The 27,035-nt window shown below is 39.8% G+C and overlaps 1 protein-coding gene across 2 annotated transcripts in view; it reads left to right on the forward strand.

The window, feature by feature from the left end:
- The first annotated feature begins 22,079 nt into the window (after positions 1–22,079).
- The window catches only part of cacna1ha (calcium channel, voltage-dependent, T type, alpha 1H subunit a), a 112,198-nt gene continuing 107,242 nt past the window's right edge, over positions 22,080–27,035 (forward strand). Inside the window, exons 1-2 of one of the 2 annotated variants that reach the window (XM_077539356.1) lie at positions 22,080–22,601; positions 23,472–23,910. In XM_077539356.1, the coding sequence (XP_077395482.1) occupies positions 23,496–23,910 (415 nt within the window). In that variant the 5' untranslated portion in view covers positions 22,080–22,601; positions 23,472–23,495. The remainder of the gene's footprint in view (positions 22,602–23,471; positions 23,911–27,035) is intronic. The other variant, XM_077539364.1, reaches the window with a different exon arrangement.

Below are 27,035 nucleotides of genomic sequence, written 5' to 3' on the forward strand. Positions count from 1 at the left end.
ATTTCCTGATAGAACTGTTTTGTTGTCAAGTCATCACCTTGTCAAAAAGCTAATATGATTGCGCTTAAGTTAATGAAAGGAAGCGGTTGAGAGATCTTGTCTCCGGTTAATGTAAATATGATTATTATTGAAGGCTTTGTAGCCAATAACTAGTCCTCTTCCGCCTCCTGCAATTAAAATTGCGATCCTGTCAATATAGTTGTGTACATGTGTGTCAAAGCTCTGTGTGTCTCTGCTCTGTCTCTCTCACTCTCTCTCTCGCACACTCACTCTACCATTTACTACTTTGATAAAATGATCAAATATCTACCTGCCTACTTACCTGCATCACATTTTAATGCACATGCAGATGGTGATATGTCATAACATTGGCTACATTTGTTATATTGGTGAAAATTGTACTTGACAACATCCTTGACAGTCCTCATCTTGACACAGGCATACATTTTTAATTATAATGCAACATTTTCTCCAAGAAATGCAAGAATTTTCAAGAACATTTTTCCCTAATAAACCTTCATTAAAACTAACGATATTTCGGTTAATGAGATCTATATGAATAAAGAATCATTTAAAAATGTATGCCACTGGGAGCAACATCAAGCAGCCTATCTGATGCATTCAAGTGTTTGAATTTTGCGGCTGACTAATGACACTTATGTAAGGAAAGGGCAGGTTGCGTAACACGTCACAGACAGCAGCAAGAACAAAAAACAGATTTCCTGGTTTCATGACGATGAACTATGGAGATGTATCGGCATAAAATGGGACCATATATTGGCTGGGTGACAAATCCGTGGCTTTAACTCATGCCTTTAGAAATTATACGTGCAGATGTATGTCAGAAAGATTTTCAACCAATTTCCTTGACATGTCAAATTCAGGTCTTTAGTCTTTTGTCCAAATCAGGCACTTTTCAAAAGAACCATAATAGATGACAACTATTCACTGTTATTGTTGTTTTATTCATTGCCAACATTCCATACTCATAAAAATATATTTTCATGGAAGTGAGTCAGGTTGTTTTGTGCAAGAAACTCGACCTGGTGTCTTAATTCTCCATGTAAATGGAGTTTTTAGATGCCACGCACTTTTTCTGAATATTTTTGTTCTGCCCTGCAGCATATTGTTACAAGGCAAGAGGCACATAACAACTGACATATTGGTTGGTCATAGAAACAAAGATACTGTAGATCTATGTTCCTGTGCGTTTCCCTAAAAAAATAAACGCCGGATGGATACAAATGGAATATGTCTCAATCAACACCTTTGGGCTTCTCTTAATGTGTGAAGGTAATTTTGTCCTAAAACCCCCCTTCCGCCTACCTGCATTTTGGCCTTTTGTTTTTGTTTTGACCTGACGAGGACACTTTTGGGTGGTACCATAAACTACCGGTGCAGGGCTGAGTTGCTGCCAGAGGCTGGGGGCGTGAACCGTCTGATGGGTGGAGTATCAGTTTGGAATGTTTTTTTTTTTTTATTGTAAACATAACTCAAATTCTATCAGAAAAACAGCAAAGATGGGAGGCGATTTAAGAAGTCTTCGTTTGTGAATAAAGAATTTGGCAAAACATAACATTAAATTATAGCACAGTTTACAAACTGCAACAGAAATGCGTCAGACTAAACCTTTAACCCCGGGATTACACCGTATGCGTGTGCGTTGCGTTCCGGTGACGCAGCCGATACGTTTCCATTCATTCAAATTGTTCAAATTACACCGGCTGCGTGTGCGTTGCGTGTCGACTGCAGCCTAATTTATGCCTCCACGTTTGCTCTCGCGTTGATGTGATCTACGGCGTTCATGAATTTTAAGTGCCGCGTCGCTCGTGGCCGGCTGACGTGCACACGTCGCCAATCCTTGAACGCCGTAGATGGCGGGGCGTAGCTCGCTTCTGATTGGTCCGTTCGATGGCGTTTTTTCTTTCTCTCTCTCTCTCTCGCCCCCCGCCCAGATAGTTTCCGTGAAGGCAATTGGCGGCGCAAATCGACTTCCTGCTCGGAGACCACGGCTGTGCATGTGGATATGTGCCTGGGACGAGAGGCGGAAAACAACAATAACTTTAAAAAAAAATAAATAAATGTTCGCTAAGCGCATGGCTGTTGTGTTTTGGCGAGTTTACGGCCGACACCGGTGCAAATTGGCAATAATGAATTGCCACGGTGATGAACTTACTCTCACCCCGGCTTTGTTTCGTGTTTCTGAATTAAATTGAACTTCCTGAATCCGTCATAAAATGCAGAGGAATCGCCACTCTGTGGCGGCCCAGCCATAGCGACAGCGGGACTTGGTGTGAAACTCCAGCAGACACCGATGTGTATTGTGATGTGTATTGCGCACAAGTCGGAAGGCAAACGCACGAGCGGAGCTCCTCCGTAACGCCTCCGCGCGAGCCTCTCGCAGAAGCATACTGAGGCCTTAAGTCTCAGCTGCGTCGTGCGGCAGCCCTCCGCACGGATAGACCTATTTTCTATTTTTGACCGACGACGCATCCGTCGGCCTCCGTCAAATGGCAAGCTAGCACAAAACACATCAAGCGGGACTGGAAGACCGACGTAGTTTCAAAATAAATTTCCGGTTACTTTTCAGAATAAAACACTCGCCAGCCCCTATTTCGCAATCATGTCGGTAAAACGTCATACTGCTTAAAGCTTCATTCACTGTTTAAACACCGGCGAACATGGACAAGGAGAGATTTATAACCGAGGTGGAAAGCAACAAAATTAGATATGACACGGCACATCCTTTTTTAAAGACAACTTAAAAAGGAATACTGCATGGAACGTCACAGCAGGAGTGGACGGTGAGTTCAGTCAAAGAAGGTCCACCTCTCTTTCTGCTCCTCTGTTGAGCACAGACTTTCTGTGTCTTTGTCGTTGTTTTTAATGCCACGTTATCGCACGCGATCACGCGAGACACGGCGGGAAGTTGTCGGCGACGGAGCTGCCGGACCGCAGCTGTGCGGAGCCGGTGTGGATTGACAAAAAAATGACACGTCCGGAGCACGCAGTAAAGACACAGCAGAGCGGAGACGCAACGCACACGCATCCGGTGTAATTCTTAATGAGAAAGAGGACACGTTAGTTAAATTATCTTAGTAAGATGAACAGTTCTTTGGGTGTACAATTGCTTGTTAAACATGTTTTGCAAAATAACTACATAGTAATACAAAAATGATTTTAGAACGGGGGTGTCCAAACCTTTTCCTTTGAGGGCCACATACAGAAAATCAGAAGGACACAAGGGCCACATAATGTTATGAAGAGACATTTTTAGTCCTAAAAATTGTACAAATAATTTATTTGTGCTTTTGCATATTTAGAAAAATGCTACAGTATATAAACCAATTTATTTGTAATATGGCAGTAGGGTTATTATAGTTTTGGAATGTTTCATTTTAGTTACTTTTTATATGTTTTCAGGGTGGTTCTGATCGTTTCTATTAGTTTAGTTCTTTGAAAAATGCTTAGTTTTAGTTTACTTTGTTAGTTTCAGTATTAGTATTATTAAAAAAAAAAAAAGTGTATTACTTGTGCGCAATATTTCAAAAAACACCATGGGAGCAACGTCATCTGAAGGTGCTTTTCTATTGGCTGCTGCTAAATGACGTCACTTCTGTGTGACATACTTTCAAATGTCATTATTCCGGTTGATATCAAAATAAATCTACTAAAAATCACATTTAAAATCTTCCCCAAAGGCTCATGCATTAAATTAATTACCAAAGACTAAAACGAAGGACGTTTGCTATAATTATAGTTAGTTTTAATTAGTTTTGTAAACATAAAATGTACTTTCAGTTAATATTCGTTTTTTAAAAAGCATTTTCATTTTTATTTGATTTCGGTAACAATATTGCTTTTTGAATTTTAGTTTTTGTTTTCTCATTAGTTTTAGTGAACTAAAATAACTTTTAATGGCACCTGTTTTTCGATACCCTCCCTTCTTACTTTGACCATCTCCAAACATTTTAGTTTTGTTTATTTTATTTGAACTGAGTCAATGGCCATTTTTAGCATATGTCGCGGGCCACTGAAAAATGGACGGCGGGCCGCAAATGGCCCCCGGGCCGTAGTTTGGACACCACTGTTTTAGACTATGATTTAATTTGATTCACATGTGGTACGGCCAATAGTGATTAGAAATTCATTTTAGGAAAGCTTTAATTGGGAACTTCCCAGTGAGGTCATTTTTTAAATGTCTCTCTGTGCACAATAATTATCAACATAAACCAGGGGTGTCCAAACTTTTTCATTTGAGGGCCACATCCAGAAAATCAGAAGGACGCAAGGGCCACATAATGTGATGAAGAGAAATTGTGTCCTAAAAAATTGTACAAATAATTTAGTTGTGCTTTTGCAGATTTAGAAAAATGCTACAGTATATAAACCAATTTATTTGTAATATGGCAGTAGGGTTATTATAGTTTGGGAATTTTTTCATTTTAGTTTAGTTCTTTAAAAAAAATGCTTAGTTTTAGTTTAGTTTGTTAGTTGCAGTATTAGAATTAGTTATTATTATTTTTTTAAATGTGTATTACTTGTGCGCAATATTTAAAAAACAGCATGGGAGCAACGTCATCTGAAGGTGCTTTTCTATTGGCTGCTGCTAGATGACGTCACTTCTGTGTGACATACTTTCAAACATCATTATTCTGGTTTATATCAAAATAATTCTACTAAAAAAATCACATTTAAAATCATCCACAGAGGCTCATACATTAAATTAATTACCAAAGACTAAAACGAAGGAGATGTTTGCTATAATTATAGTTAGCTTTGTAAACATAAAATGTAGTTTCAGTTAGTTTTCGGTTTTTAAAAAGATTTATTTCGGTAACAATTTTGTTTTTTGAATTTTAGTTTTTTTTTAAAATTAGTTTTAGTTAACTAAAACAACCTTTAATGGCACCTGTTTTTCGATACCCTCCCTTCTTACTTTGACCATCTCCAAACATTTGAACTGAGTCAAATGCCATTTTTAGCATATTTCGCAGGCCACTGAAAAATAGACGGCGGGCCGTAAATGGCCCCCGGGCCGTAGTTTGGACACCACTGATATAAACCAACAACTCCCCCAGCTGGAGACTGATCACTTCATCAATAATTTATGCACATACCTGACCTCTACCGGTGGCCTGCATAGGAGTATCCAATGTAGACTTGTAAAAAAATAAAATTACATAAAATAAAAATAGTGATGAATTAATTGATTACATCATATATTTTTAAAATTTCATTCAGAATATTTATTGTTTAACAATTATGTTTCTATTTTCGAGCTGTTTAGGTTTATTTGCAGAAATGTACAGTTTGTCTCACACCTCTCAATGCAATCACTTTACGTACAGTATATAATAACTCATAATTGAACAGTAGTGATTACATGGATAAGAATGTAAAAAGAAAACATTTCAACAATTCAAACACAATTCATGAAAATAGCGATTGATTTGTGATCAGTCAGTCTTATCTCAAATGTTGTCTTCATCAGGTTCGATCTGGACAATTTACCTGCTTAATCGATCAAAAATAAGTTTCTTGCATCCACACAGCTGTTTCCACAGCTTGCATACATTAATAATCCTATTGTCCGCACACATGCATAGTCACATACTTCAATTAGTGAGCTCTAAGTAATCTAAGGGAGTGACATGTCAAGGTAAAGCAAATGTTTCCTGCAAGATTTTATCGGTCCTCTTTGCCGAGGACAGTTTTTACACACACAATAAACCTTTAATTTAATTACGCCTCCAGTAAAGCACAAATACACTTGCACGCTAAAACAGACCATTAATTACAGTTCATTTATTATTGACAGCTGATTGACTGCATCTTTAAAGGCTTATACTGTAACCAGACGCTGAAGGGTTCAAGAACAGGTCGCCTTGAAACTTGACATCACCCATCCATGACTTTTGGATGAAGGCTTTTTGGGTTGTGTTGAGTGTGTACAGTCCCCTTCAAAAATATTGGAACGGCAAGGTAAATTCTATTGCATTTGCTGCAGGGTTTCAGATCAAAAGGCGACCAACTGACTTGACCAGACTGTTGCATTGTTCATTTGAAATGCTTTTCCAGACCTTTACTGCAGCTACTGTGTAAGCAGGAGAGATTCCGTGAGCTCTGCCAGTAAGAATGGGACAGATGTCTTTACTAGGAATAACCCTAACGCTCATAATAATGACTTCACCACCACTCTTTTAATCCCTCAATCCTAAACCACAATTCACAACTATTAAGATGAAAATCCCATTCTTGACTAGTCATACAAGAGAATTATGTGAAAATTCACGATCCTTTCTTTGAAAGTTCTCATTGTGAAATTTGGCATAAAGGGTTATAGACCCAGTACCTGCAGTATAGAGTTACGTGCAGAGGTATTACAATTATTACAAATGTCACGAAATGCCGCAAAATCTTCAACGGTTTTAATGGTTTATTTGAAAGTATATTTGAATCAAGCTACACACCCTAAACAGCCTACAATAAATATTATCAGCAAAATGATAGTCACAACTTATGTCACCTCTTCAGTATGTCTAAAGCATATCATTGGAAGACAACTAAATATCTTTCTGTCATGATATTTGTAAATATCTATTTTGGGGTAGATTATTTGCTGCCATTTCTGATTGGGACCAAAATTGTGTAGCTCATTACACACTTACACAATATTTATTTTGACTATGTGCCATTTCACCACATATTTGAATTTACATGTCTACAGTGTCTTTAATCATAAAGACATCAACTGTGAGATGTCACCCTGCTGCTTGCATTCACAAACAAACGGGCACTTTTTCAAGAGAGGACACAGTCGGACAGTTATTGTAAATCTTGATCTTCCCGCTAATCCTCTGACTCATCCTCTTTTGCTTAACACAAGTTCTCAGGAAGTCACACTTTTGTCTTGACACACTTTCTGACAGTTTGCCCATGCCACAATCGCTTTTCTGTTCTTATCTTCTCATTCCCGTTGGCTTTGATACAGGAGCCGTTTCTTCCTTTTTCATCAGCTGGAAAGTCATGCAATGATGATACTGTCTAATGTGCACTCAAATATTAGTGTTTTGGATTATATTTCTCCTTGCTCCAACACTCCAGAAAACATGCTTGTTAGTGTAACTGGAGACTTTAAATTGTCCATACAGTGGATCGAAAAAGTCTACACACCCCTGAGAATGGTTGTTTTGCCTGTATGTGCCATGTGAGTGATTTGCTGGTGACCAGTCTACTGTTTGTGACCAAAGTCAGCTGGGATTGGCTCCAGCTCACCCACAATCCTAATGAGTTCAAGCAGTATAGAAAATGAATGGATAAAAAACAGATTTCCTTCTATGACTCAATTTCTTTTGCTTTGATTGTATCCCAATCATTGCATTCGTCTTGATAGCGAAGCACTCCAGCTTTATTCAATTATCCATTGAAAAAGTACGTCTTAACATCAGGCTGCTCACTTTGGTTTTGCTGACTTTGACCAAAAAAGTTGCCATCTTAACACATTTGTGCGTTGCTTCAGGCCTGTTTTAAGTTTTGTTGGACAATCCGAAATTGTTCCTCAGTCATCTGGATAACAATTAGGTAATTCACAAAGCTTCAATCGAGACAAATGGACTTTTTGTTTAAAAATGAAGTTGTTGATATGCGAGATTCCACACTGTGCTATTTTCAAACAACATTTACCAGATTTATATAAACTCTCTATGCAGTGCTAGATTGGACACCATCTCACAAAGGACTATTATTATAGAAAATGGATGGATGGCTAAGTTCATTTAAACAGTATACTGTGTTTTGCGCTAACCGTGCCCTCGGGTGAATTTTCACGCCATCTGGATCAATGCGGTTCAGCAAATGACGCACCAATTGGATTACAAGGTCTGCATCACCCGCAGCAAGGAGATTAGAGTAAATTAATGGTCAGGAAAATAATGGGATGTTGCAGCAAATTTAATTTAGGACAGAGATTACAGTGGAGTATGTTACATTTACGTATACATTTTTAATGTACACCCTACTCATTAACTAAGACTGATGAGGCCTCCTCTTGATGGCTCACTTATGACTTATCACTTGACAAATTGTTTATACTGTGAATTTAAAACAAAGATGAATGGAAAGCTTGTAAAATTAATGAATTAGTACACTTTTTTCCAGATATTTTAAGTCACACATATAATTATTCGCACAAACGAACTTCTGTAATCGATGAAAAATTGTTTGTCCTTTACAAAAGTATGAACAGAAACACTCGTGTTTTCTTATTCTTGCCATGCAAAGGTACCTCATTTCAAAAATTGGAGCTAATTGGATTCTTCTACTTGTTTGTTTTGCTCATTGATTGCATGGGTTGTCCTCATTTAAAATCCTCTAATCCTTCCTTTTGTTACTTTTTACCCTAAGCTGCGCTGGGGCTTTTTGACTTGTGGCTTCTGACAGTGTGTTGCGGTTGCAAAGTGTTCCGCCAAAGAGTATAAGATCTTATCTCATCCTCGTCTAATGGGGCTGAAACATCCTCTGAAGTTCAATGATTCAAAGCAGCTGACAATTGGTGAAGCATCTTTATTAAGTGCTCCTAAGTGCACCACCAACCTCTCGTGCGCTCCCAACCTCCTATCGTCCTCCTACTCTCCTCCTCGCCTCCTGTCTGGGGATCCTGTTTGATCTGCGATATGACAGCAGCTGCACTGTGTAGCTCCACACAAGCCCGTAAAATTGACTGACAAGCGCTAGTTGCCCTGACGCGCGCGCACACATCAGCATGCAAACATTGGTTAAAAAAGAGCTAAGGAATGCACCAAGTAGTCGGGTGGCCCTGTAGCCAGTTGAGTAAGTGAAGACAGTATAAATAACCCTTTAAGTGCAAGGACAATTTTCAGACACAGGCTGGCACCACTTTAAAAAAACAGTCTTGTCTGTGAGATTTGTTACCGGGGTTATTTTACCCTTGCCTGCTAATGTCGCCGACAGTCTACAACTGTGACCCAGGTGATCGAGATGGGAGTCCATCATCAAAGTGTCCTTGAGCGAGATGCTGAAATTGTGGAATGTTGATGCGCTTGCGTGCCCTCGGGTTCAGAATCAGATGTACCCATTTGCAAGTTTATTGTTTTATAGCCCTGATAAATGAATAGAATAAAACTTCGGGTACGGCTTTCCATGGCACTATCAATCTTATAATGAGAACCAAAACCCGAGAGCGCTGTATAAATTATGCATTTGCAAAGATTATAATGCTGCGTTTTGATGGGCAATATCAGAGAGGTATTGTAATAATACTTGGTGGTAATGTAGTACTAGTGGAGTAGAGGTGGCCTTTTTGTGGGTTCAAATCCGGTCTCTGGCCTTTTGTGTGCCGAGTTTGCATGTTCTACTCACAACATTTAAAAAAAAACAACCATACTGTACATGGTAGGTGCATTATGGAGTTTGTCACTTTTTTACTCGCAACTCCTCCAGACTGAAGGGAAGATACAAGCTAATAGGCACAGTCGCAGTTAAAAAGTCAGGGCCATCTTTAACGTTTTTAAACTATGCAATGCAATGTTATTAAAGACTCTTAAATTGCCCTTAGATTATAAATGTGTTTTATTTGTGTTTTATATGTGTGTGTTTTATATGTGTTTGTTTATATGTGCCCTGTGTTTTGCTGGCGACCAGTCCAGGGTGTCCTGTCTCTCACAAAAAGTCAGCTGTGATAGGCTCCATCTCACCTGGGGTCCTAATGAGGATCAGCGGGATAAAAAAAATGGATGGACAGTGTGTAGAACTGCACTGCAGCAAACTGAAAGATTTTTCAAAATAGTCTCTTGCTGATGAATAAAGTAGCTGAACTGTTGATATTATTATTCCAGAGCATACTTTTTGCTAATTGCTACAATATTGGATTGTATTTGATTATTCAGGTGTGCCAGAAGTGGGTGCATCAGAATGCTTTTGATGTCAGCTGATTTTACTTTTTTCTTCTTCTAAGAAATACTATAAATCAAAGCTCAAAACAAAGTCGCACACCCAGATTAGCGAGTGGATTCCATCTGTTCCTGAATGCAGCCCTCTGATTGGTCGACTGGATGTGTTGGTGATTATCATTGGATGACGTGTAGGTCGAGTGACCCAGCTCTGCCAACCTCACAACCTCTGTAGGTCAGGACTGCGTGGGATTGTGTATGTGTGCATAAGCCACCGCATGTAAGTAAGTAAAGTATGAACATGATGTTCTTCTGTCCAGGCTGTATTTAGATTAGAGGACAACACTGAACGGTAATCCTTTCTTGATGAACATATGTTTTAATCCCACAAGCATGTTGAATACGCCACGTGTCAAAACAAACACATCGATAAAATGATTCCTGGAATATGAATTAAATAAGATTGAAGGGGATTAGTACTTGGAGGTACCATAGGGAAGGAGACGCATTAGATGGGAAGATTACCAATGAGACAGGAACGTGACATGAACCCCTGTGGCCTTATGTGCAGCGCACTTAGAGGTCAGCGAACGGCGTATTAGCGAGCAGGCTCATTTGAAAGCACATCAGATAAAATGGAAATTCACTATGTGGCTATCGGGAGACTTTTCAAACCACTGCTCCGCTGTGTGCATGTGTCACTGTCTCGTTAGTGAGAATGTGTCAAGTGAGTCATGTCACCACGAAACTTGTTAGGAAGCCTCTCGGTGCAGAACTGATTGATACACAACGTTCGACACTCAGATATGCATTTTGGGCGAGTTTTCCTAAAGTTCTGTGTCATGTTGTCTGTTTGGCGTTCAGTCTACATGTTTCAGTGTTGCTACAACATACTGGGTTCTATCGATAAAACTTCAGATGCTAAAACTCGGCCCTTTTCCATCATTTGCACCTGCAAACTCACATAGCACCACTAAGGTTAGTAGGTCAGAATTTTTGTACATCAAATAACAATTAAAACAACATATTAAGTGGTTCATCAAAATTTTCTATTTGTCCTGTTCAGGGTCACAGGTCAGATGGAGCCAATCCCAGCTGATCCCATATTGGTCGCCCATCAATAGAGCATTATTAAATGATAATAAATGGTCTTTCACTTCACATTCACCTCCTGAAGGCACAATATCAGGAGCAACGGTGGGTTCATTATCTTGCTCAAAGACACTTCGACATGGTCACAGGGATCAAACCCACAACCTCAGGGTTGGGAAACGTCAACTCCACCACTGAGCCATCTGAGTTAAAATGGCAACTCATACATTGAATATTAAAATGACTAATAAAATGAAATGATAAAAATATGCTGAATATGCAACTACATAAAAAGTTGACATCTCACATCAAGCACCTTAACTCATTCAAATCCAAAAATGTGTAAATAATTTTTTTTAATGCTTTCTCCTTTGCTCCTCAAAACTGATTTATAGGTTTTGTTTTGTTTGTTTTTTAATTTAAGAGCATACAGAAGGCTTTGATGCAGCTTCTGACATGAAGAGGTGGCTTAAAGCAAAGGTAGCTATAACAACAACAACAACAAAAACGGCCAGCAGGTGGCAGCAGAATATAAGATATCAACCAGGGCTATGTTGCAACAAGCTCTTTTTGACAGTTTTTTTCAACAGGAATGTGAATAATGATGAAACTTAACTATATTCTAATGCTAATTGCTGCAAAACAGAAACAGATTCAAGTATACTTTTTTTTCCTGTTGAAAGAAGATACTAATGTTTCTTTTGGTAGGCTCCATGTTTTTATAGCAATAAAAGACAATATTCTGTGGACCTTGCAGTGAAAATCCAGTAAAACAGCCGGGAGCGAACGGGGTTGCTTCAGTGAAAATGTCTTGGAGTGAATGAATTAATGATTCATCCAATGATTACCTGACAAGTATGGCTACATGATAAAGAGAGTTGCCATGACGAGATTTGCCCAGTGACTTCCTTCAAATTTTGACATTTATTTGATAAGAAGGGAGGTGATGTAACACAAACCCGCTAATTCTTCTTTGCCCAAACTGCCTAACATGCAAACGCCCATATCATGACTGGTAGCTGTGCTGGTCCAGATTGGTGCCAAAGCAAGCGGATATTAGTGGATAATGTGACAGAGACGCTAGCGGGTGGGGGTTTGGTGGCGCGCGTAGGGGCGAGAGGGTTAACGCTCCTTGATTGGAATGCACAGCTGCCCCAGTGCACATACAACTCCATATACACACACGTGTTGTCACACAGCTGAGTATGTGAGGACTGCGCAGACGTTTTCGGGAACCTTGATCAGGCTTCAAACGGTCGCATGAGTCAGCAGCGCTAGGAAGCTTTTACATGCTTGTATCCTGATTGTTTTCGTTTATTATTTCAATGTCTCTTTCACCATCACCTTTTGCTGCATAATTCTGTTTAGCACACACTCAAATCGAAATATATATTCTGCTGTATATGGATAAAGGTTTGTCGTGGCGTGTCAGGTTCATGATGTCAGCGTTTGCTAGCCTCTCAAAAATAATGTGATGTTCAGCTAATTTGGGGGAGCAAATATTTGTATTCTGCATGTGTCACACAGACTGTTGCTTTTGCGTGATGAAATGCTTTCATTGACATTACTTGTTTTCCACTCTAGGGGCTCTACTTATTGTAGTAAAAGCAAGCAGCTGGCCACAGTGGACGTTCACACTGACAGTCAAAGCTGAAGTGGAGACGGCCGAGTGGGGGTAGGACCACTTTGGTAAAATCTTGCCCACTGGGTGTCAACTGAATTAATGACGGGCTCACCTGCTTCTTGCAGTAGTAGAATATGCTAAATGTTATGTTCTTTTATATATCACTTTATCTACCGTATAGTGCCCAAAATGCATTTCAAAGCCTCACATTCACATACCAGTGGTTGGCTACCTCCATGTCCACTGGGAGCAAATTAGGGTTCAGTGTCTTGCTCAAGTAAACTTCAACATGCTCACAAGGGCTGAGGATTGAACCCACACCCTTTCAGTTTGGAGACGGCCACTCTACCACTTAGCCATGCCACAGCATGAAGAGCTGGCCCCTAAAACGGGTTGAATTTGGAATAAAGGAAATGTGGTATGAGACGCCCACCAATAATAAGTTCAACTTAAAAAGCCCAATTTGAAAGTGTAATTAACACTTTAATTTATGCAAGGGCATCAGCCTTTTTAGAACTTGCGTATTGAATTTGAATGTGCTGAAGCCTACCGAAACTCAGTTCAACCTGAGGAGACCCATTTGAAAGTGTAATTAATTTTTTAATGTAAGCAGGAGGATCAGACTTTTGGGGCTCAGACACCGGCCGTCTTTGATCGCCTTGGAGTGCAGTCGTGTGGATTCAGGTGCTTCTGTGAAAGAGACTTCCTCCCACCGCCTGGTGTGGATGGGCTCAAGGTCTCGCTGCCTTCAGCACTTCAATGACATATACACTGTTATGTCCACTTAAACATTACTGGGATTGGGATAATTGTACTGCTGCTATTGTGTTATGCTGCAGGGGGAGGGGGTGCAAACTGCATCAGCTCTTACTACATGTCAGATATCTCTTTTGGCTAGAACAGAAACTATGCACATGAATTACCTTAATTTTTTTTCCCCCTTATTTCAGTTCATAACATATAATATATATTATTTCTATCACTTTTATTTCAAATTGATGTTAAACTCAGACCGGTGCAATTGAGGGGGTTTTGCAGTACATATTTATAATCAATGTCTGCCGCCCACCCGTCCGTCCGTCCGTCCGTCCTTCCATCCATCCATCCATCCATCCATCCATCCATCCATCCTCGCTTCAACTTCCCTGTGTCACTGTGAGCTGGTTTGAAGTCTGCCATTGGGCTGTGTTGGGAGATGGGAGGTAGTGGTGTCATGTGAGAAGGTGCCCTGCATCCTGCAGGCCTTTGTATTGAAAATGAGTTCTATGTTTTTTATAAAGGGGGCAGCAGTCTGCCCCCTCCTTTGTGCCTATTTTTTTTTCTGTACATGAAAGCAGCCTGGATGCAGTCGCAATGCAAAGCCACAGCAGAGTCAAAATCATATGTTGCTACATTTTTGCAATTATGACTTGGTGATAATGGAGGTAATAATGGAACTCTGAAAATAACATGCCCTAATAAAATGGGGGAAAAAATAGCTTTAGTGAAGCAAAATTTAACTCTAATTGCACATGATTCATTGGTTTTGTAATGGGGCTATTACACTCTTGCAGGTTGGCTCCCATAATTTCTGAATGGTAACTTACTCTCCCCTAAACCCTAACCTGAACCCGTATAACTCCCAACACTAACACATCCTGATTTTATGAAACGCTTACCCGCCCTAATTATAACTCCTGAAGATGTGCATACACTTCAAAACATATATATGTGTTTTAAATTTCAACTCACACTGCAGGGGGTAATTGTCTGCGAAAAGACGGAGCTAACTAGTGAGGTCTCCACACTCTAGGCCTGGACTGATTGCGAGACATAGCCCCTCACACTGCACATGGTAACATTGTGTCAAACAGTTGCAGACTGCTAAAAATTCATTAGAAAAAGAAATGTGCACATCTTGTGCTAACAGTTCGAACAAAACATCTCACAAGTGCAGTGAGGGGAAAAAGACTCACAGATTGGGAAATCCAATTGTACTGTAAGTTGGGTGCAACCAACCATTCCCATTTCCCCCATGTAAAGTATACACGTCATGACCGATCAGACTTTGTTGTCTCCAATTAGGCATACGTGTTGGTGGACTCAAGGCCCGCTTCAAAGTAACTTCACCAATTCACCAAGTGTACTGCCCATTTTCCACCTCACGCTACTCTAGCCCTAACGCGTACCCATGCAAATGCTTATGGTACCTGTAACCCTAACTCCAAATGCTCACATTAATCCTAACTATTAACCACAACCAAATATAAGCATCATATTGGTCATATTAGTCATTCCCTGAAATAATAATAAAAAAACAAACAAAACAAAACACGTATACGTATTGGTAGACTCAAAGCCCGCTTCAAAGTACCGGTAGTTTAATTCACCAAGTGTACTGCTCATTTTCTATGGAGGACCAAAAGTGCCAACATTAAAGAAATGAATACACCATTAAATAATTAAATTAAAGTGTCATTAATTAATTAAATGTGTCATTTATTAATTAAATGTGTCATGAATTAATTAAGTTCACTATGATTATTTATTTATTCATTTATTTATTTCTCTATTTAATTATTTCATGGTAACTGTGTTGCAGTGTTTCGTGAATTTATTTTATCTGTCAAACTCGCCCCTTCAAAGTTAGTGGGCGGGGCTAAAGCCTGATTCACTCAAATCTTGTCTCATCGACTGCTTCGTCCTGGAGTGGTTAGAAACATGGCGGCGACGGTGATGGATTTTTTGGTGATATAGAGTGATCGAGGCTTGTTGTTGTGCAAAACCAACATCAAAATAAAAGCGAATTTGTACTATTACGATAAAATACAATTTTGCCTTGTAGGTGTTTCCATTGAGGAGTAATTTGCTTCTGAGGCGTAGTTCTCGTAATGTCCCGCCTCAACTCTCGCGAGATCTCGCAGTTCAAGTAGGCGGTCGCATCATGCAACGTCACGAGAATAAATTGTTTGCATGTTTCAGACTTGATACATTTAAAGGGGCTGTCTGCCGGTTTCACTCAGGAAAATGCACTTTTTAAATACAGGATTTAAACAAATAAACTACTTCTCAATTTATAGATATGGGCTTTTCATAACGTGTGGGGGTGATTTTGTCCTAAACCCCCACAACCCCCCAGCCTGTATTTTAGCATTTTGTGTTTGTTTTGTAAACAGCGGGCCGTTTCTGTGGAAAGACAGTGTTTACACCCCTCCAGCCAATCGCAGAGCGGGGGTGGCGTGTCGCAAACGGGACAAACGTGTCAGCTGCGTGACGTCACTCCCGCGGCAATTTGAAAGCACGCATGATTCTTTTTTTTCACACTCACTCATTCACCCATGTAAGCTTCTGTGAGTGACTGGGTGAAAAAAAATAAAATAAATCAGTGCGTGCTTTCAAATTGCCGCGGGAGTGACGTCACGCAGCTGACACGTTCGCCCTTTAAAGGCACTTTAAAGGGGTGTTTACTGACTTAATTTAACATGAGTTTGAATGGGATTGGGTAAACAACCACATCCCAGTTATGACGATGTGCGCACTTGTGCAACCACATGCTTTTATTCATGTTTTTTTTGTTTTTTGTTTTTTTTTTCAATTGTGTTTGAAAGGTTACACGTCACAATAATGGTGGTAAAGTTTTGAAAAATTATTTCTTACTCTCATTTTCTATATCACAAAACCTGGCTTTTAAATTGGGGTGTGTAAACTTTTTAAAAGTGTATCAATTGTACATCCATATGTATTTTACATGTAACATGTAAAGTAAAGCTAGTGCCTGGCTGAGTCCACTCTACATAATGACAGATTTCCTTCAAATGCTGGACGCAATGCCGTTCCATACTGTGTGTGAATGTGTGGGATTATGTAACTGCTTCCTGTTCCTGTTGTGTTTATGATTGCAAAGATATTTTCCCCTCTCCCTAATTAGGGTGATTTCATTGCTATGTTGCTAGAAAGAGGGACGGAAAAGACTGAATTCAAGAGCCCTTAAAGAGTCTTACTTTTATTGCACTGCTTCACGTTGGCATCTATCTTAGCATACTTTTCTTAAAGCTCAATAATACATTCAACAAATGCATATTTCAGTGGCACTGTACATACACACGTCACATTCGTGCACATGTACTGTATATACTGAAAATGCCTGTGCTGCTGTTGGTGGGAAACCCTCTGAACTAATGCATGCCGAGTCGCCCCCTCCTCAAATACGTCAGAAAGCCTAATGGGAAGTCTAGCTAAGCCGAGAGAGGAATGTGGGAGGATGGGAGGGAGTATTGAATAAAATAAAGCAATCCATCAAAATTATATGCATTTCAGCTGAAGGTGATGTCATAAGGACGCTTAAGCGTTATTCCTGAAGGATCACAAAGCAAGCTGGTTTGGATATGATTTTTCTGCCATTTTCCTTTCATTTTTTTTTTTTTTTGTGCGTGTTCAGGCCCATTTTTTGCTTTATCATCCCCGACACCATTATTAGATCATTCATCACTTGATTGCATTGTACTGCAGGCAGGCATCATTAAAATATAAGTGACACATTGTGCGTAAATGACATTGTGCGCTACATGGCCCGGTTTTTATTCTTTAAACTGTGAACCTTTTCTTCTTTCTCCACTGCCTTCAGTCATCCCATTTCGTGGGCACCCGTGATGGTCACAGATGAGACACGGAGATGGGAGAAGCAAGGCGGGATGATAAAAGCGTGGGAGTCCAAGTGGAAGGGAGGATACTGGAGGAGGGGATGTTGGGGGATGGGGAAGCGCTTGGGACAGAGCGTGCAAGCGAGGAGGCTGACAGAGAAGTATTGATTATCTAATACGTACCAGGAATTAAAGACTGTCAAGTCAAGAGAGATATTTTCTCATAGAGGTGATTATTTCCCCTATTATGAAATTATTGAATGCTTTAGTTGGATAGCAGCAGACTGTTTTTTAAATGATCATTTTCAATATATTTCAGATGTTCTAGCATTATTTAAAAAAACTAAACAAAACAAAAAAAAAACATCCAAAATAAACTTGAGTAAAAACAACAACATTCAGCGTCAAGATTTTCCCTAGCCACACCCATTTTCTTGAAAGACAGAAAATGGGTCGATAGGACTGGGCAAATCAAATTTGTTTATTTGCTGTGACATATTCTTCGTGAGCATGGAACAAAGTACGTCCTCCTCATGACATTCAAAATCGAGTTTTTACCGACACAAGTCATTCAATCACTACTGTCTCTCTTCCACTCGCCATGTTGACTTTACTTTGTCTCCGTTCACCGTTTACTACTTGGCATGTTGCTTTTTTGACGTCACGTCTGCTCTTAGCTGATTGGTTCTTTCCACTGTCTGTCTGGTCAGGTTTTTTGTTTTTGCCCCGCCGCAGAAATGCACTACATTGTGACTGCTCAGACTCACTCGCTGGTAAAATGTTGAGTCTGGTTTCCAGGCTAAGATTTTCCGAAATTAACTGTCATGTGTCCTCAATGTCACCTTTACTTATCATTGTATTTATTCATTCATTTATTTATTTATGTATTTATGTTGTGACAGTGTTTTGGGTTGGGTCCTCGTGACGTTGCCGGTTGTTGTGGTCCTGTATTTGTCACCCTATTTTGTCACATATGCCTTTATTCTGTCATAGAGAATTGATCGTGGCCCTAGCTGGGTTTGCAGACTCACACATTTGTACAGTACGTTGAGGTTTCTTGGCCGACATTTCGTCATCAAGTTCTTTCTTCATGACTGTCTGCATCAAGCCCAGTTCTCTGCGGTCACTCTGTATTTTGTTTTTCTACAAGCATTCATTAGCTAATACAAGTAGTCGTACTACTATGCAGTGAAGGGTTTTATAGACACCCTTTAACAAGATGTTTTCAACTTTTTTTTTTTTTTTTTTTTTTAACCTCCATTGTAGGAAATTCACAACTTTTGTTTTGACCAATCGCGACAACGGATGAACATGTGGTTGTCATCATAGGTAGAAAAAGGGCAAACATCTTTACCAGCTAAATAAATGTGCACACCTCTTGCTGTTCTTTCAAAAAGGAAACAATGGGCAATTCTGCGAGAAAGTACAAGATGGACTCTTGGGGGTTTGTGAACTCACAAATACTGTGAGAATTCAACTTGCAGACAAGGTTAGGACTACTTTTTATTTTATTTTATTTTTTATTGTAATCTAAGTTAAAAATGTGCAAGCACAAGAAGGAAATACAACTGAACTTTCAAGGTTGAAAACAATCCGTTTCAGGATGGTGGTCATTTTGAAAAAGAAATGTTCCCATCACAAATAATATAAATAGACATAAAGGTTTCCAAGGTTAAACTCATAAAACCTTGAACTGTTAGCCAACATTCAGTGGTCAAACAAGTTTATAGAAATAAGTTAACCACTAAATACTTTTAAGTACAACTCCCAGATCTTGTTTCTAAATATTCTTTAGAAAAGTCAACTGCTGTAAAATGTAAAAAAAACCAAAACAATTATATATTGTGCCTTAACTTGAAAAGCATGTGACAATGTGTAAGGGAACTCTGGAATTTTACTGCTTTGAATGTGAGGCTGCTGCTGACATAAAGGCGCCTTGTGCCATTTCAAAAAATCATTCTACACCTTTTTTGACATCATGCATGCCTCACCAATGCCCAGATGAGTATAAAGAGACCTGCATGCTTTATTACTCCGATAGCGCCTATTAGCTTGTAACTCCCCTTCAGTATGGAGTGTTCAGGGTGAGCACTCGATTTTCTTTTCTTTTCTTTTTGCTAATTTTAATGGAAAGCATTTGATTGAATTCTGAACATTTCTGCCTCGGGAGCTGCACTGTACATTGATGGAGAAACAAATTTACAAAAGCAGATTGTGTGCTGCCGATTACAGTAATAGAAAAAAAAACATAGGATTGTCTATTATGTGTGTTTAATCCTGAGAGATGGGAGGCCGACAGGTGGGAGAATTAGACAGGTGTTAGGAGGGTGTGCGCTTGAGGAGGTTTCATCTGTCAGTGCCCTGCTTGCGGTTGCGCACAGCTGAGAATGAGCGCTTGCAACCCCCACGCAGAACATTTTCCTCCATAAACTGCATTTGATTGCAATTCTTCTACAAGACGCAACATCCACTTCAAGACAGGGTGACTCACTGGGGCCACAAGATGGCCCTGAAATGTACTCGATTTTAATCACTCATGATGCATGGACTAAATCCAATACTAAAAGAAGATTGAGGAAACCCACAAAAAAAAAAAAAGTGTATAGATGGTCTCATCTACTTGTGCGGTATCTCCACAGCCACAAGTAATTAGCTCGGTTTAATTGGCTTTAAGAGAACAGGTTCATTTTATGTGACCCAGGATTAGTGAGCATATGTTCCAGAATCTCATTGTCTCTATTGGATATTTTCACTGGTGAGGTCTTGAGGTTTCTTGTAATCCTCCACTTTCACGTCAGTGTTGGTAAGACACACACACCAGAAATGCAAATAAAAGCTATTGTTGTCTGTTTTTCACAGCTGATTTATATTGCTTGCTATCATCTTGTTGATCACAAATAGAACACTATTGTTGAGGTGGATGTTAAGGTCAATGTCACTCGAGATTATCTCCTATATGTATTTGGACACCTGGCCATGACACATACAGGAAGTCAGAAGAAATATCATTTATTAAGTCTTACTCACTTTGTTAATTAACAATATCAAAACTATACCATTGAATACAATTATACTGTATGTCTAGTATGCTTTTATAGGATGTTTCGCACACGGTTTTAGCAGGAACCTCAGTCACATGGATACCTGACCGCCAGTGAACTTCAAGTGCTGTTCCAGTCTACTTTAGCTATGTTGAATTTGAGCTGCAGTTAGCAGTCGTTTGAAATGATTTATCAATATATGTTCATATTTCGATGGTTGTTCGTCTCTGTGTGCCCTGCGATTGGCTGGCAACCAGTCCAGGATGTACCCCGCCTACTGCCCGAAGCCAGCTGGGATAGGCTCCAGCACTCCCGCGAATAAGTGGTCAAGAAAATGGATGGATGGATGTTCATATTTATTGCCATTGTATTATTTCTCAGCTCATGAGATGAGAATCGTGATTCAAAACAAAATTTCCTTTCTTACTGTTGCATTACACTGTATTTTGGAAAATTGTCAAGTTGTTCCTCCAACTCTGTCTGTCTCTGTCTCTGTCTCTCTCTCTCTCTTTCTCTCTCTCTCTCTCTCTCTCACTTATGCTATATGATTGCTGGTTATATTTTCATGTAGAGGGCAGCTGTAGTTGTGACTATGTGGTGTCTGGCAGCTTCTTTATATAGTGTTGATTAAGGAGGGGCTGCCAGACAAGCTTCTGACAGCAGGGATGTTAAATGGGCACAAATGCTGAGCGTCAAAATACCTCAACTGTTTTGGTAATAGTATCCAAATTCCTACAATTAAACACAATTACAGAAATGTTATATATTTCATAGACCTATATTTCAATCTGTATAATAATTGAGTCTTGGTAAACAATATGTTAAGCAAAAAAAAAAAAAAAAATGTGGTGTCCAAATTGAGAAATTGTCCATATATATATATATATATATATATATATATATATATATATATATATATATATATATATATATATATATATATATATATATATATATATACACACACACACACATATATGTTGTCTGTTGCATCCTTGGAACACACTCAAAAATAGACACAGATCTCAAGTTGGACACCACATCTGAACTATAATGAATATAAATGGCAATATGTGCAGTGCCAAAATAAATTGTTACGTTCGTTTGAGTGAATAATAAAAGGTACATTTGCACAATCTAATGAGAGCTGTAACAAGCTCTTATGTATGCTGCAATGGGCTCTTTGCACAGCTCGACTACTTCCTGAACTGAATACCACACCTTTGTTTCCTGTCTTTCATGAGTGGACAAACTGATTAATCCAGGTGTGTCTGGCCAATGTCGTTGTAGTTACTGACATCAGGCACACCTGTATTAATCAGATTGTCCACTCATGAAAGACAGGAAATGAAGGAATGGTGTTGAGTTCAGGAAGCAGTGGATTTGTGCAAACGGCAAGTTTTAGCATCCCAACAAGTGCTCCAATATCAAGCAACTACTGGTAAATCAAGATAAGAAATTGATGGCATGGATGTCACGTCAGGTGTGGAAACTGTGCCAAAAAATTCATCTTGTCACAAGAACATTTTCAAATATAGGGATGAAGAAGTGCACACACTGCTACAAAACACAGTCATAATGTAAACGCTTAATTGAAAGTGTCAATAATACTGAACATTTGATTAAAAGTAATAACTTTATTTTTGGCTTGTGAGTTGACAACGCCAGCAACTCCAATTTGTCTGTACTCAGGAACAGTACACACTGCTGCCTAATACATTTTTGATTCCACTGCAATTATCTGCCGACTCCATAGAGATGAACGAAACCCAGCGTGGCTTCGTGCGCCCACGCTGCTGCTGCTCCTCCATGCTGGTTCGTTTGTTTCTTTTCTTTTCTTTTCTTTTCTTTCTATTGTGCATGAGAGCGTGTCTCTCTGCACTCCATCTCCAAAGCCGGACATCACGTCACGTCACGTCAGGGTTCCCGATTCAGGCGAGGTTTTGATTCCCCCTCCCTTCGCAGAGATCCTCCACAGAGCACGAGAGCCGAGCAACCCACGCAGTCTGCGTGCGTCTCCGCTCCACGCTGCGCCAACACACCCGAGGAGAAGATGGACGCGCGGATTGAAGGATGTGCATAGATATTTCCATTGAACAACTGCAAGAAATTCTCGCCTTGTGTTCTTCTTTTTTTTTTTTTTTAACTACTGTGGAATGAGCTTCCATCTCCGAGCGCGAGAAGAAGTAGGATATTAGTGGACCAAGAGGGATCACAACCACGATCCAGGTTGCTGGGCGAGAGGTTGGGCGCGCTGGAAACAAGCAAAGTAGCGGATCATGCTTATGGGAACTTCCTATTCCGTCTCATTAAGGTAGCATTTTCGAACACACTTTTATTTGACATTTGTCTGTGTGCAATCCAAAAGTGCTTTTATGCTGGTTGAGTCAATGTGTGCACTTTTAATGGCAAACGATGATGGACGCTCCTTCATCCCCACGAGGGCTCATTATTTTATACCGATTGACATTTACTGTATATTTTATGACTTCTGAACAGATAAGCAGAGAATATGTGAAGATTATGAGATTATCTGGAACGATTAGCTACGATTTGTCAGATGCGCTTTCTCTAAACAAAAACCTTAAGACAGCTATAGTGAGATGAAATGTAGCCTTGAAGTATTTTATTTTTATTTTGCTATTTTATTGTTATTAAAACTGTATTTTACTTAATACAGAATTGGAGTCACGTTCCTTTATTCTCTCTCTCTCTCTCTCTCATTCGCTCCCCCTTTTTTTGCGCATTTCTTGGCCACCATTGCGTGGAGTGGGCTCCAAAAGCTCCACTAGACTAGAGACAGAGCAGTCCATCTGTTCATCACATAGCAACAGGAAGAGAGAGAGAGAAGAGAGAGAAATCACACGAGTCCCACAGCGTCGAACTGGCATTCTGTCGCTCCAGCTACCTTCAGTTACAAAGCTTCCTAAATGAAGCCACCCATTTGTGGTTAATTGTAGTGTATGCAAATGATTTTTTCTCTCCATTAATTTGAATATTTCTCCCGGGGAAAAAGAAGCTTTAATAAAGGGCTTCAAGGTTCAAAGACAGCATGAATGTTGCTTCGACTGGCTTTTGTTTTTTGGATGACCTTTGCATGCCGTTCTGATCTCCCGTCTCTGCGATCCCCAACCCCCACTATTCCACATATCGCTAACCTCCCTCTCCTCTGACCTCCCCTCAGAGTGGCTCGGCCTGATGCTCTATCATGACTGATGGCGACGGGAGAGTGCACTTTCAGTATGCAGATAGCCCGGAGGGGCAGGAGAAGGAGGAGGTCTTGGAGGAGGTGAGGCTCGCTATACTGAAATCCTACCAGAACGATGTAGAACCTGGAGGCCTCTGCGATGAGGAGCACATGGAGCGAATCGGTAGCTGTAGTGGTAGGAGAAGGAATGATGAGAGAGGAGAAGCTGAAGTTGAGCAGGAAGTGCAGGAAGCAGAGCTGGAAGTGGATGTTGGACCAACACTGGAAGTTCGCATCGTGGCTCCCATACGGGATCCAGACTGTGTCTCCGAGGAGGAGGAGCAACAGCCGTACCCGGCCCTGGCCCCTATGGCCTTCTTCTGCTTAAAGCAAACCACACGGCCTCGCAACTGGTGTCTTCGTGTTGTGTGTAACCCATATCCTTTCATGACATGGAAACTTAAGTGTGCCTGACATCTGGTAAGACCAACTTTGTCGTCACTTCTGCGTTTATGAGTCATGAATTACAAGTGTGCCTATAGTCATGCTGTTGGCTTTGCAGACTTGTAGTAATCTATCTTTGTCTTGAGCTGATCGCCGAGAAATTTGACAGAGCATTTTTTTTTGTGATTCAGCTAAGTGGTCGCATGCCTCCCCAGGTCATATCATTCAGAGTAAGAGAATCATACTTGGTGGGGCAATGTTGGGGATGTGAGACATCAGTGTACCTCACAGGAGCACAGTTTAGCAGGCATGAAAGGTTGCACTTTTTTACATTTGTGTTGCAATTGAGAATGTTAAGAAAATTCAAGTGAGAGATAAGGCTCACCTTTGCATTATACATTTGTCGCTGCAGTAGATATTAAACACACACCTTGCACGAATGCATTTCAAAACATTTTCCACCATTAATGTGACCTTTAACCTGTACAATTAAATTAAAACTTTTTTTTTGTTTTTTTTTTAGGGAGAAGTAAGGTAATGCGTGTGCAGACCCTCTTTTAACTTGGGATGTGACTGTGTTCAAAGTGAACCGGTCAAATTCAAACACAAGTTTGATCTATCTATCTATCTATCTATTTATTTATGTTGTGTAAGGTTTTGTAATGATTTATCTTAGTCTCTTTTGTTTATATCACAAAAACCTGGCATGGGGCGTGTAGACTTTATTTCTTAAATCCACTGTAAATATTTTGGTTTTTGCCTGCATATATTAATGTTGATTAAAGGTGAAGTCAATCTTCAATTTTTTTTGACAATATGTTCTATGTGACCTCACTAGTCTAAACATGACACTTTGATTAATATGACATTTGTGGAAGATGAGTCATGCAGCAAAATCCAGCTGTTGTTATCCATCTCAAGGGCGGCCATTTTGCTGTCGACTGAAGATGACATCACTTGCTCAGGGCTCAGGCAATGACCAATCACAGCTCATCTGTTTTCTGAAGCTGATCTGTGATGGGTTGTTACCAGACCTGAGCAACTGTGATGTCGTATTTAGACTAGTGGGGATGCATAGAACATATTATTGTTGGGGTTGGGGTTGACTTCCCGGTGAAATTACTTTTCCATTACTGTGACAGTTAACAATTTACAATGTTGGTATACTGTGCTTAGATTGCATGCACATTTTATATCGATGGCTTCTTAAAATCAAATCAAATCAAACTTTATTTATATAGCACCTTTCATACATTCAAATGTAACTCAAAGTGCTGAACAATTAAAACATCCATAATATAATAAAAAGAAAAAGCCATCCCTCCCCCCATATCCCCATATTCGTACCCACAGACACACATGCAAACCACAACATGGCGGGGCACAGAAGAACCCTGTGAGGAAAGGCAACCAGGAGGAGTTCATCCACACTAAAATAATCGTCTAAGTCTTTTTTTTTTTTTTTTTTAGATTTTCCATGAGACACACACAAAAATTTGCACCATGAGGAAATGATTTAGACAAAAAAAAAAAAAGCAAAACAAGTGATTGTTTGCCCTTGCAATTATTTTTTTCTCATTCAATTTCCCCCCATTGTTTTAAAATCAAACAGCGCACATGAGCAGGTTTTGTGTTTGATGGAGTATAATAGTATGCTAAAGGGTCAGACTGCCCTAGCCAAAAATTCACAAGTGTAGTTTTATGAGGATACAACTGCTTCTGGGTTGTGTTCAGTGAAGTTTATTTTTCTTATTTCTGGCATAACTGTGTTGAGTTTACACATTTTCCTTGTGCTTGCTTGGGTTGACCCTGGTTACTCCGACTTCATACCACATTACAAAAAACAAGAATATTAGGTCGATTGAATACTCTGAATTGTCTTTAGGACTGAATGTGATTGTCAGTATGAATGGTGGACCCCTCTCATTTCAAATCAGCTGGGATAGGCTGCACCTCGGGGCGGGCGATATGACGATATTAGATTGTTAAGGACTGTGCTGACAGGTCGGCAAGATCGTCTGTGGCACATTCTACACAGTTCAGTCTGCTCAAGCTTGGTTTATGCTTGATGCATCCGTGTTTTGTTTTTTTTCCTCCCTCTACTTACTCACTCACACAAACACGAGCCCGAGGGCGCGCGGATGAGTCGGACGCTCGTGGGAGCTCCGGCCACGGCGGCCCGGAGGCGGCTGGGCCGGCCGGCTCGGTTTGCACTCCAGCGCGGCCCGGCCACCTCGGAACCTTACCCGACAGCCAACGGGTACGCAACTCTCCCCGCGCCGCGACACGTCCACATTGCCCACAATCGCACCTACAAGAATTTGTAAACTACGCGGAGTCACGGATGCGCAAACGCTGTCGTAAACAGTGTTTTCTACTTTCCAATTCTGTGTTTTAGTTACTTTGCTAACTCATCCCAAACTGTTTTTGTTGATAGTTTATTGAGGAAAAAACATGTTCAACTTCTATTGTGGTGTTAACTAGTGCTGTTCATATACCGTTTACTGCCTCCTGTAGTCTGGGAGAATATCAACCACTGCTGCTATAATTGCACTGTTTCAATTGAAACCTGTTCAGAAAGCTTAGTTGGCTTAAGATGTCTGTTATTTTTTCTTTTAAGGTTTTATATACATTGTAAATATGTTTTAAAATGTACAAAAATGTTCAGAAATGTGAAGATTAGTCTAATAATATGTAAAAAAAAAAAAAAAAAATCGTGATAAAATCGAGATTGTGAAATTATTTTTAAAGGATCATGATATGACATTTTTACCATATCGCCCACCCCTAGCTGCACCGTACCCACGTTTAAGCAAATCTTCTTCCAACAAAAATACAGAAGCATTAGAAGAAGAAAAAAACACATAAAAGAAAAGAAAATTCCACCCACGGAACACATTCTATTGTGGCATAATTGTATTTGCTTCGGTCTCAATATTTTAACAAAAAGATAAATAAAAAATATCTTAAAACTTATTATTTTTTTTAAAGTAAGCCACTGAATCATTTTCCCCACTAATTAGAGTGCATTTTTGTCATGCAAAATGCCGCCATATTCTCATGAGAACAGGCTGGGCTAAAGTAAAAATGTAAGCAAAAACTAAAGTTAGAGACTTT

Source organism: Festucalex cinctus, chromosome 1 (genome assembly GCF_051991245.1).
Source record: "Festucalex cinctus isolate MCC-2025b chromosome 1, RoL_Fcin_1.0, whole genome shotgun sequence".
NCBI lineage: Eukaryota > Metazoa > Chordata > Actinopteri > Syngnathiformes > Syngnathidae > Festucalex > Festucalex cinctus.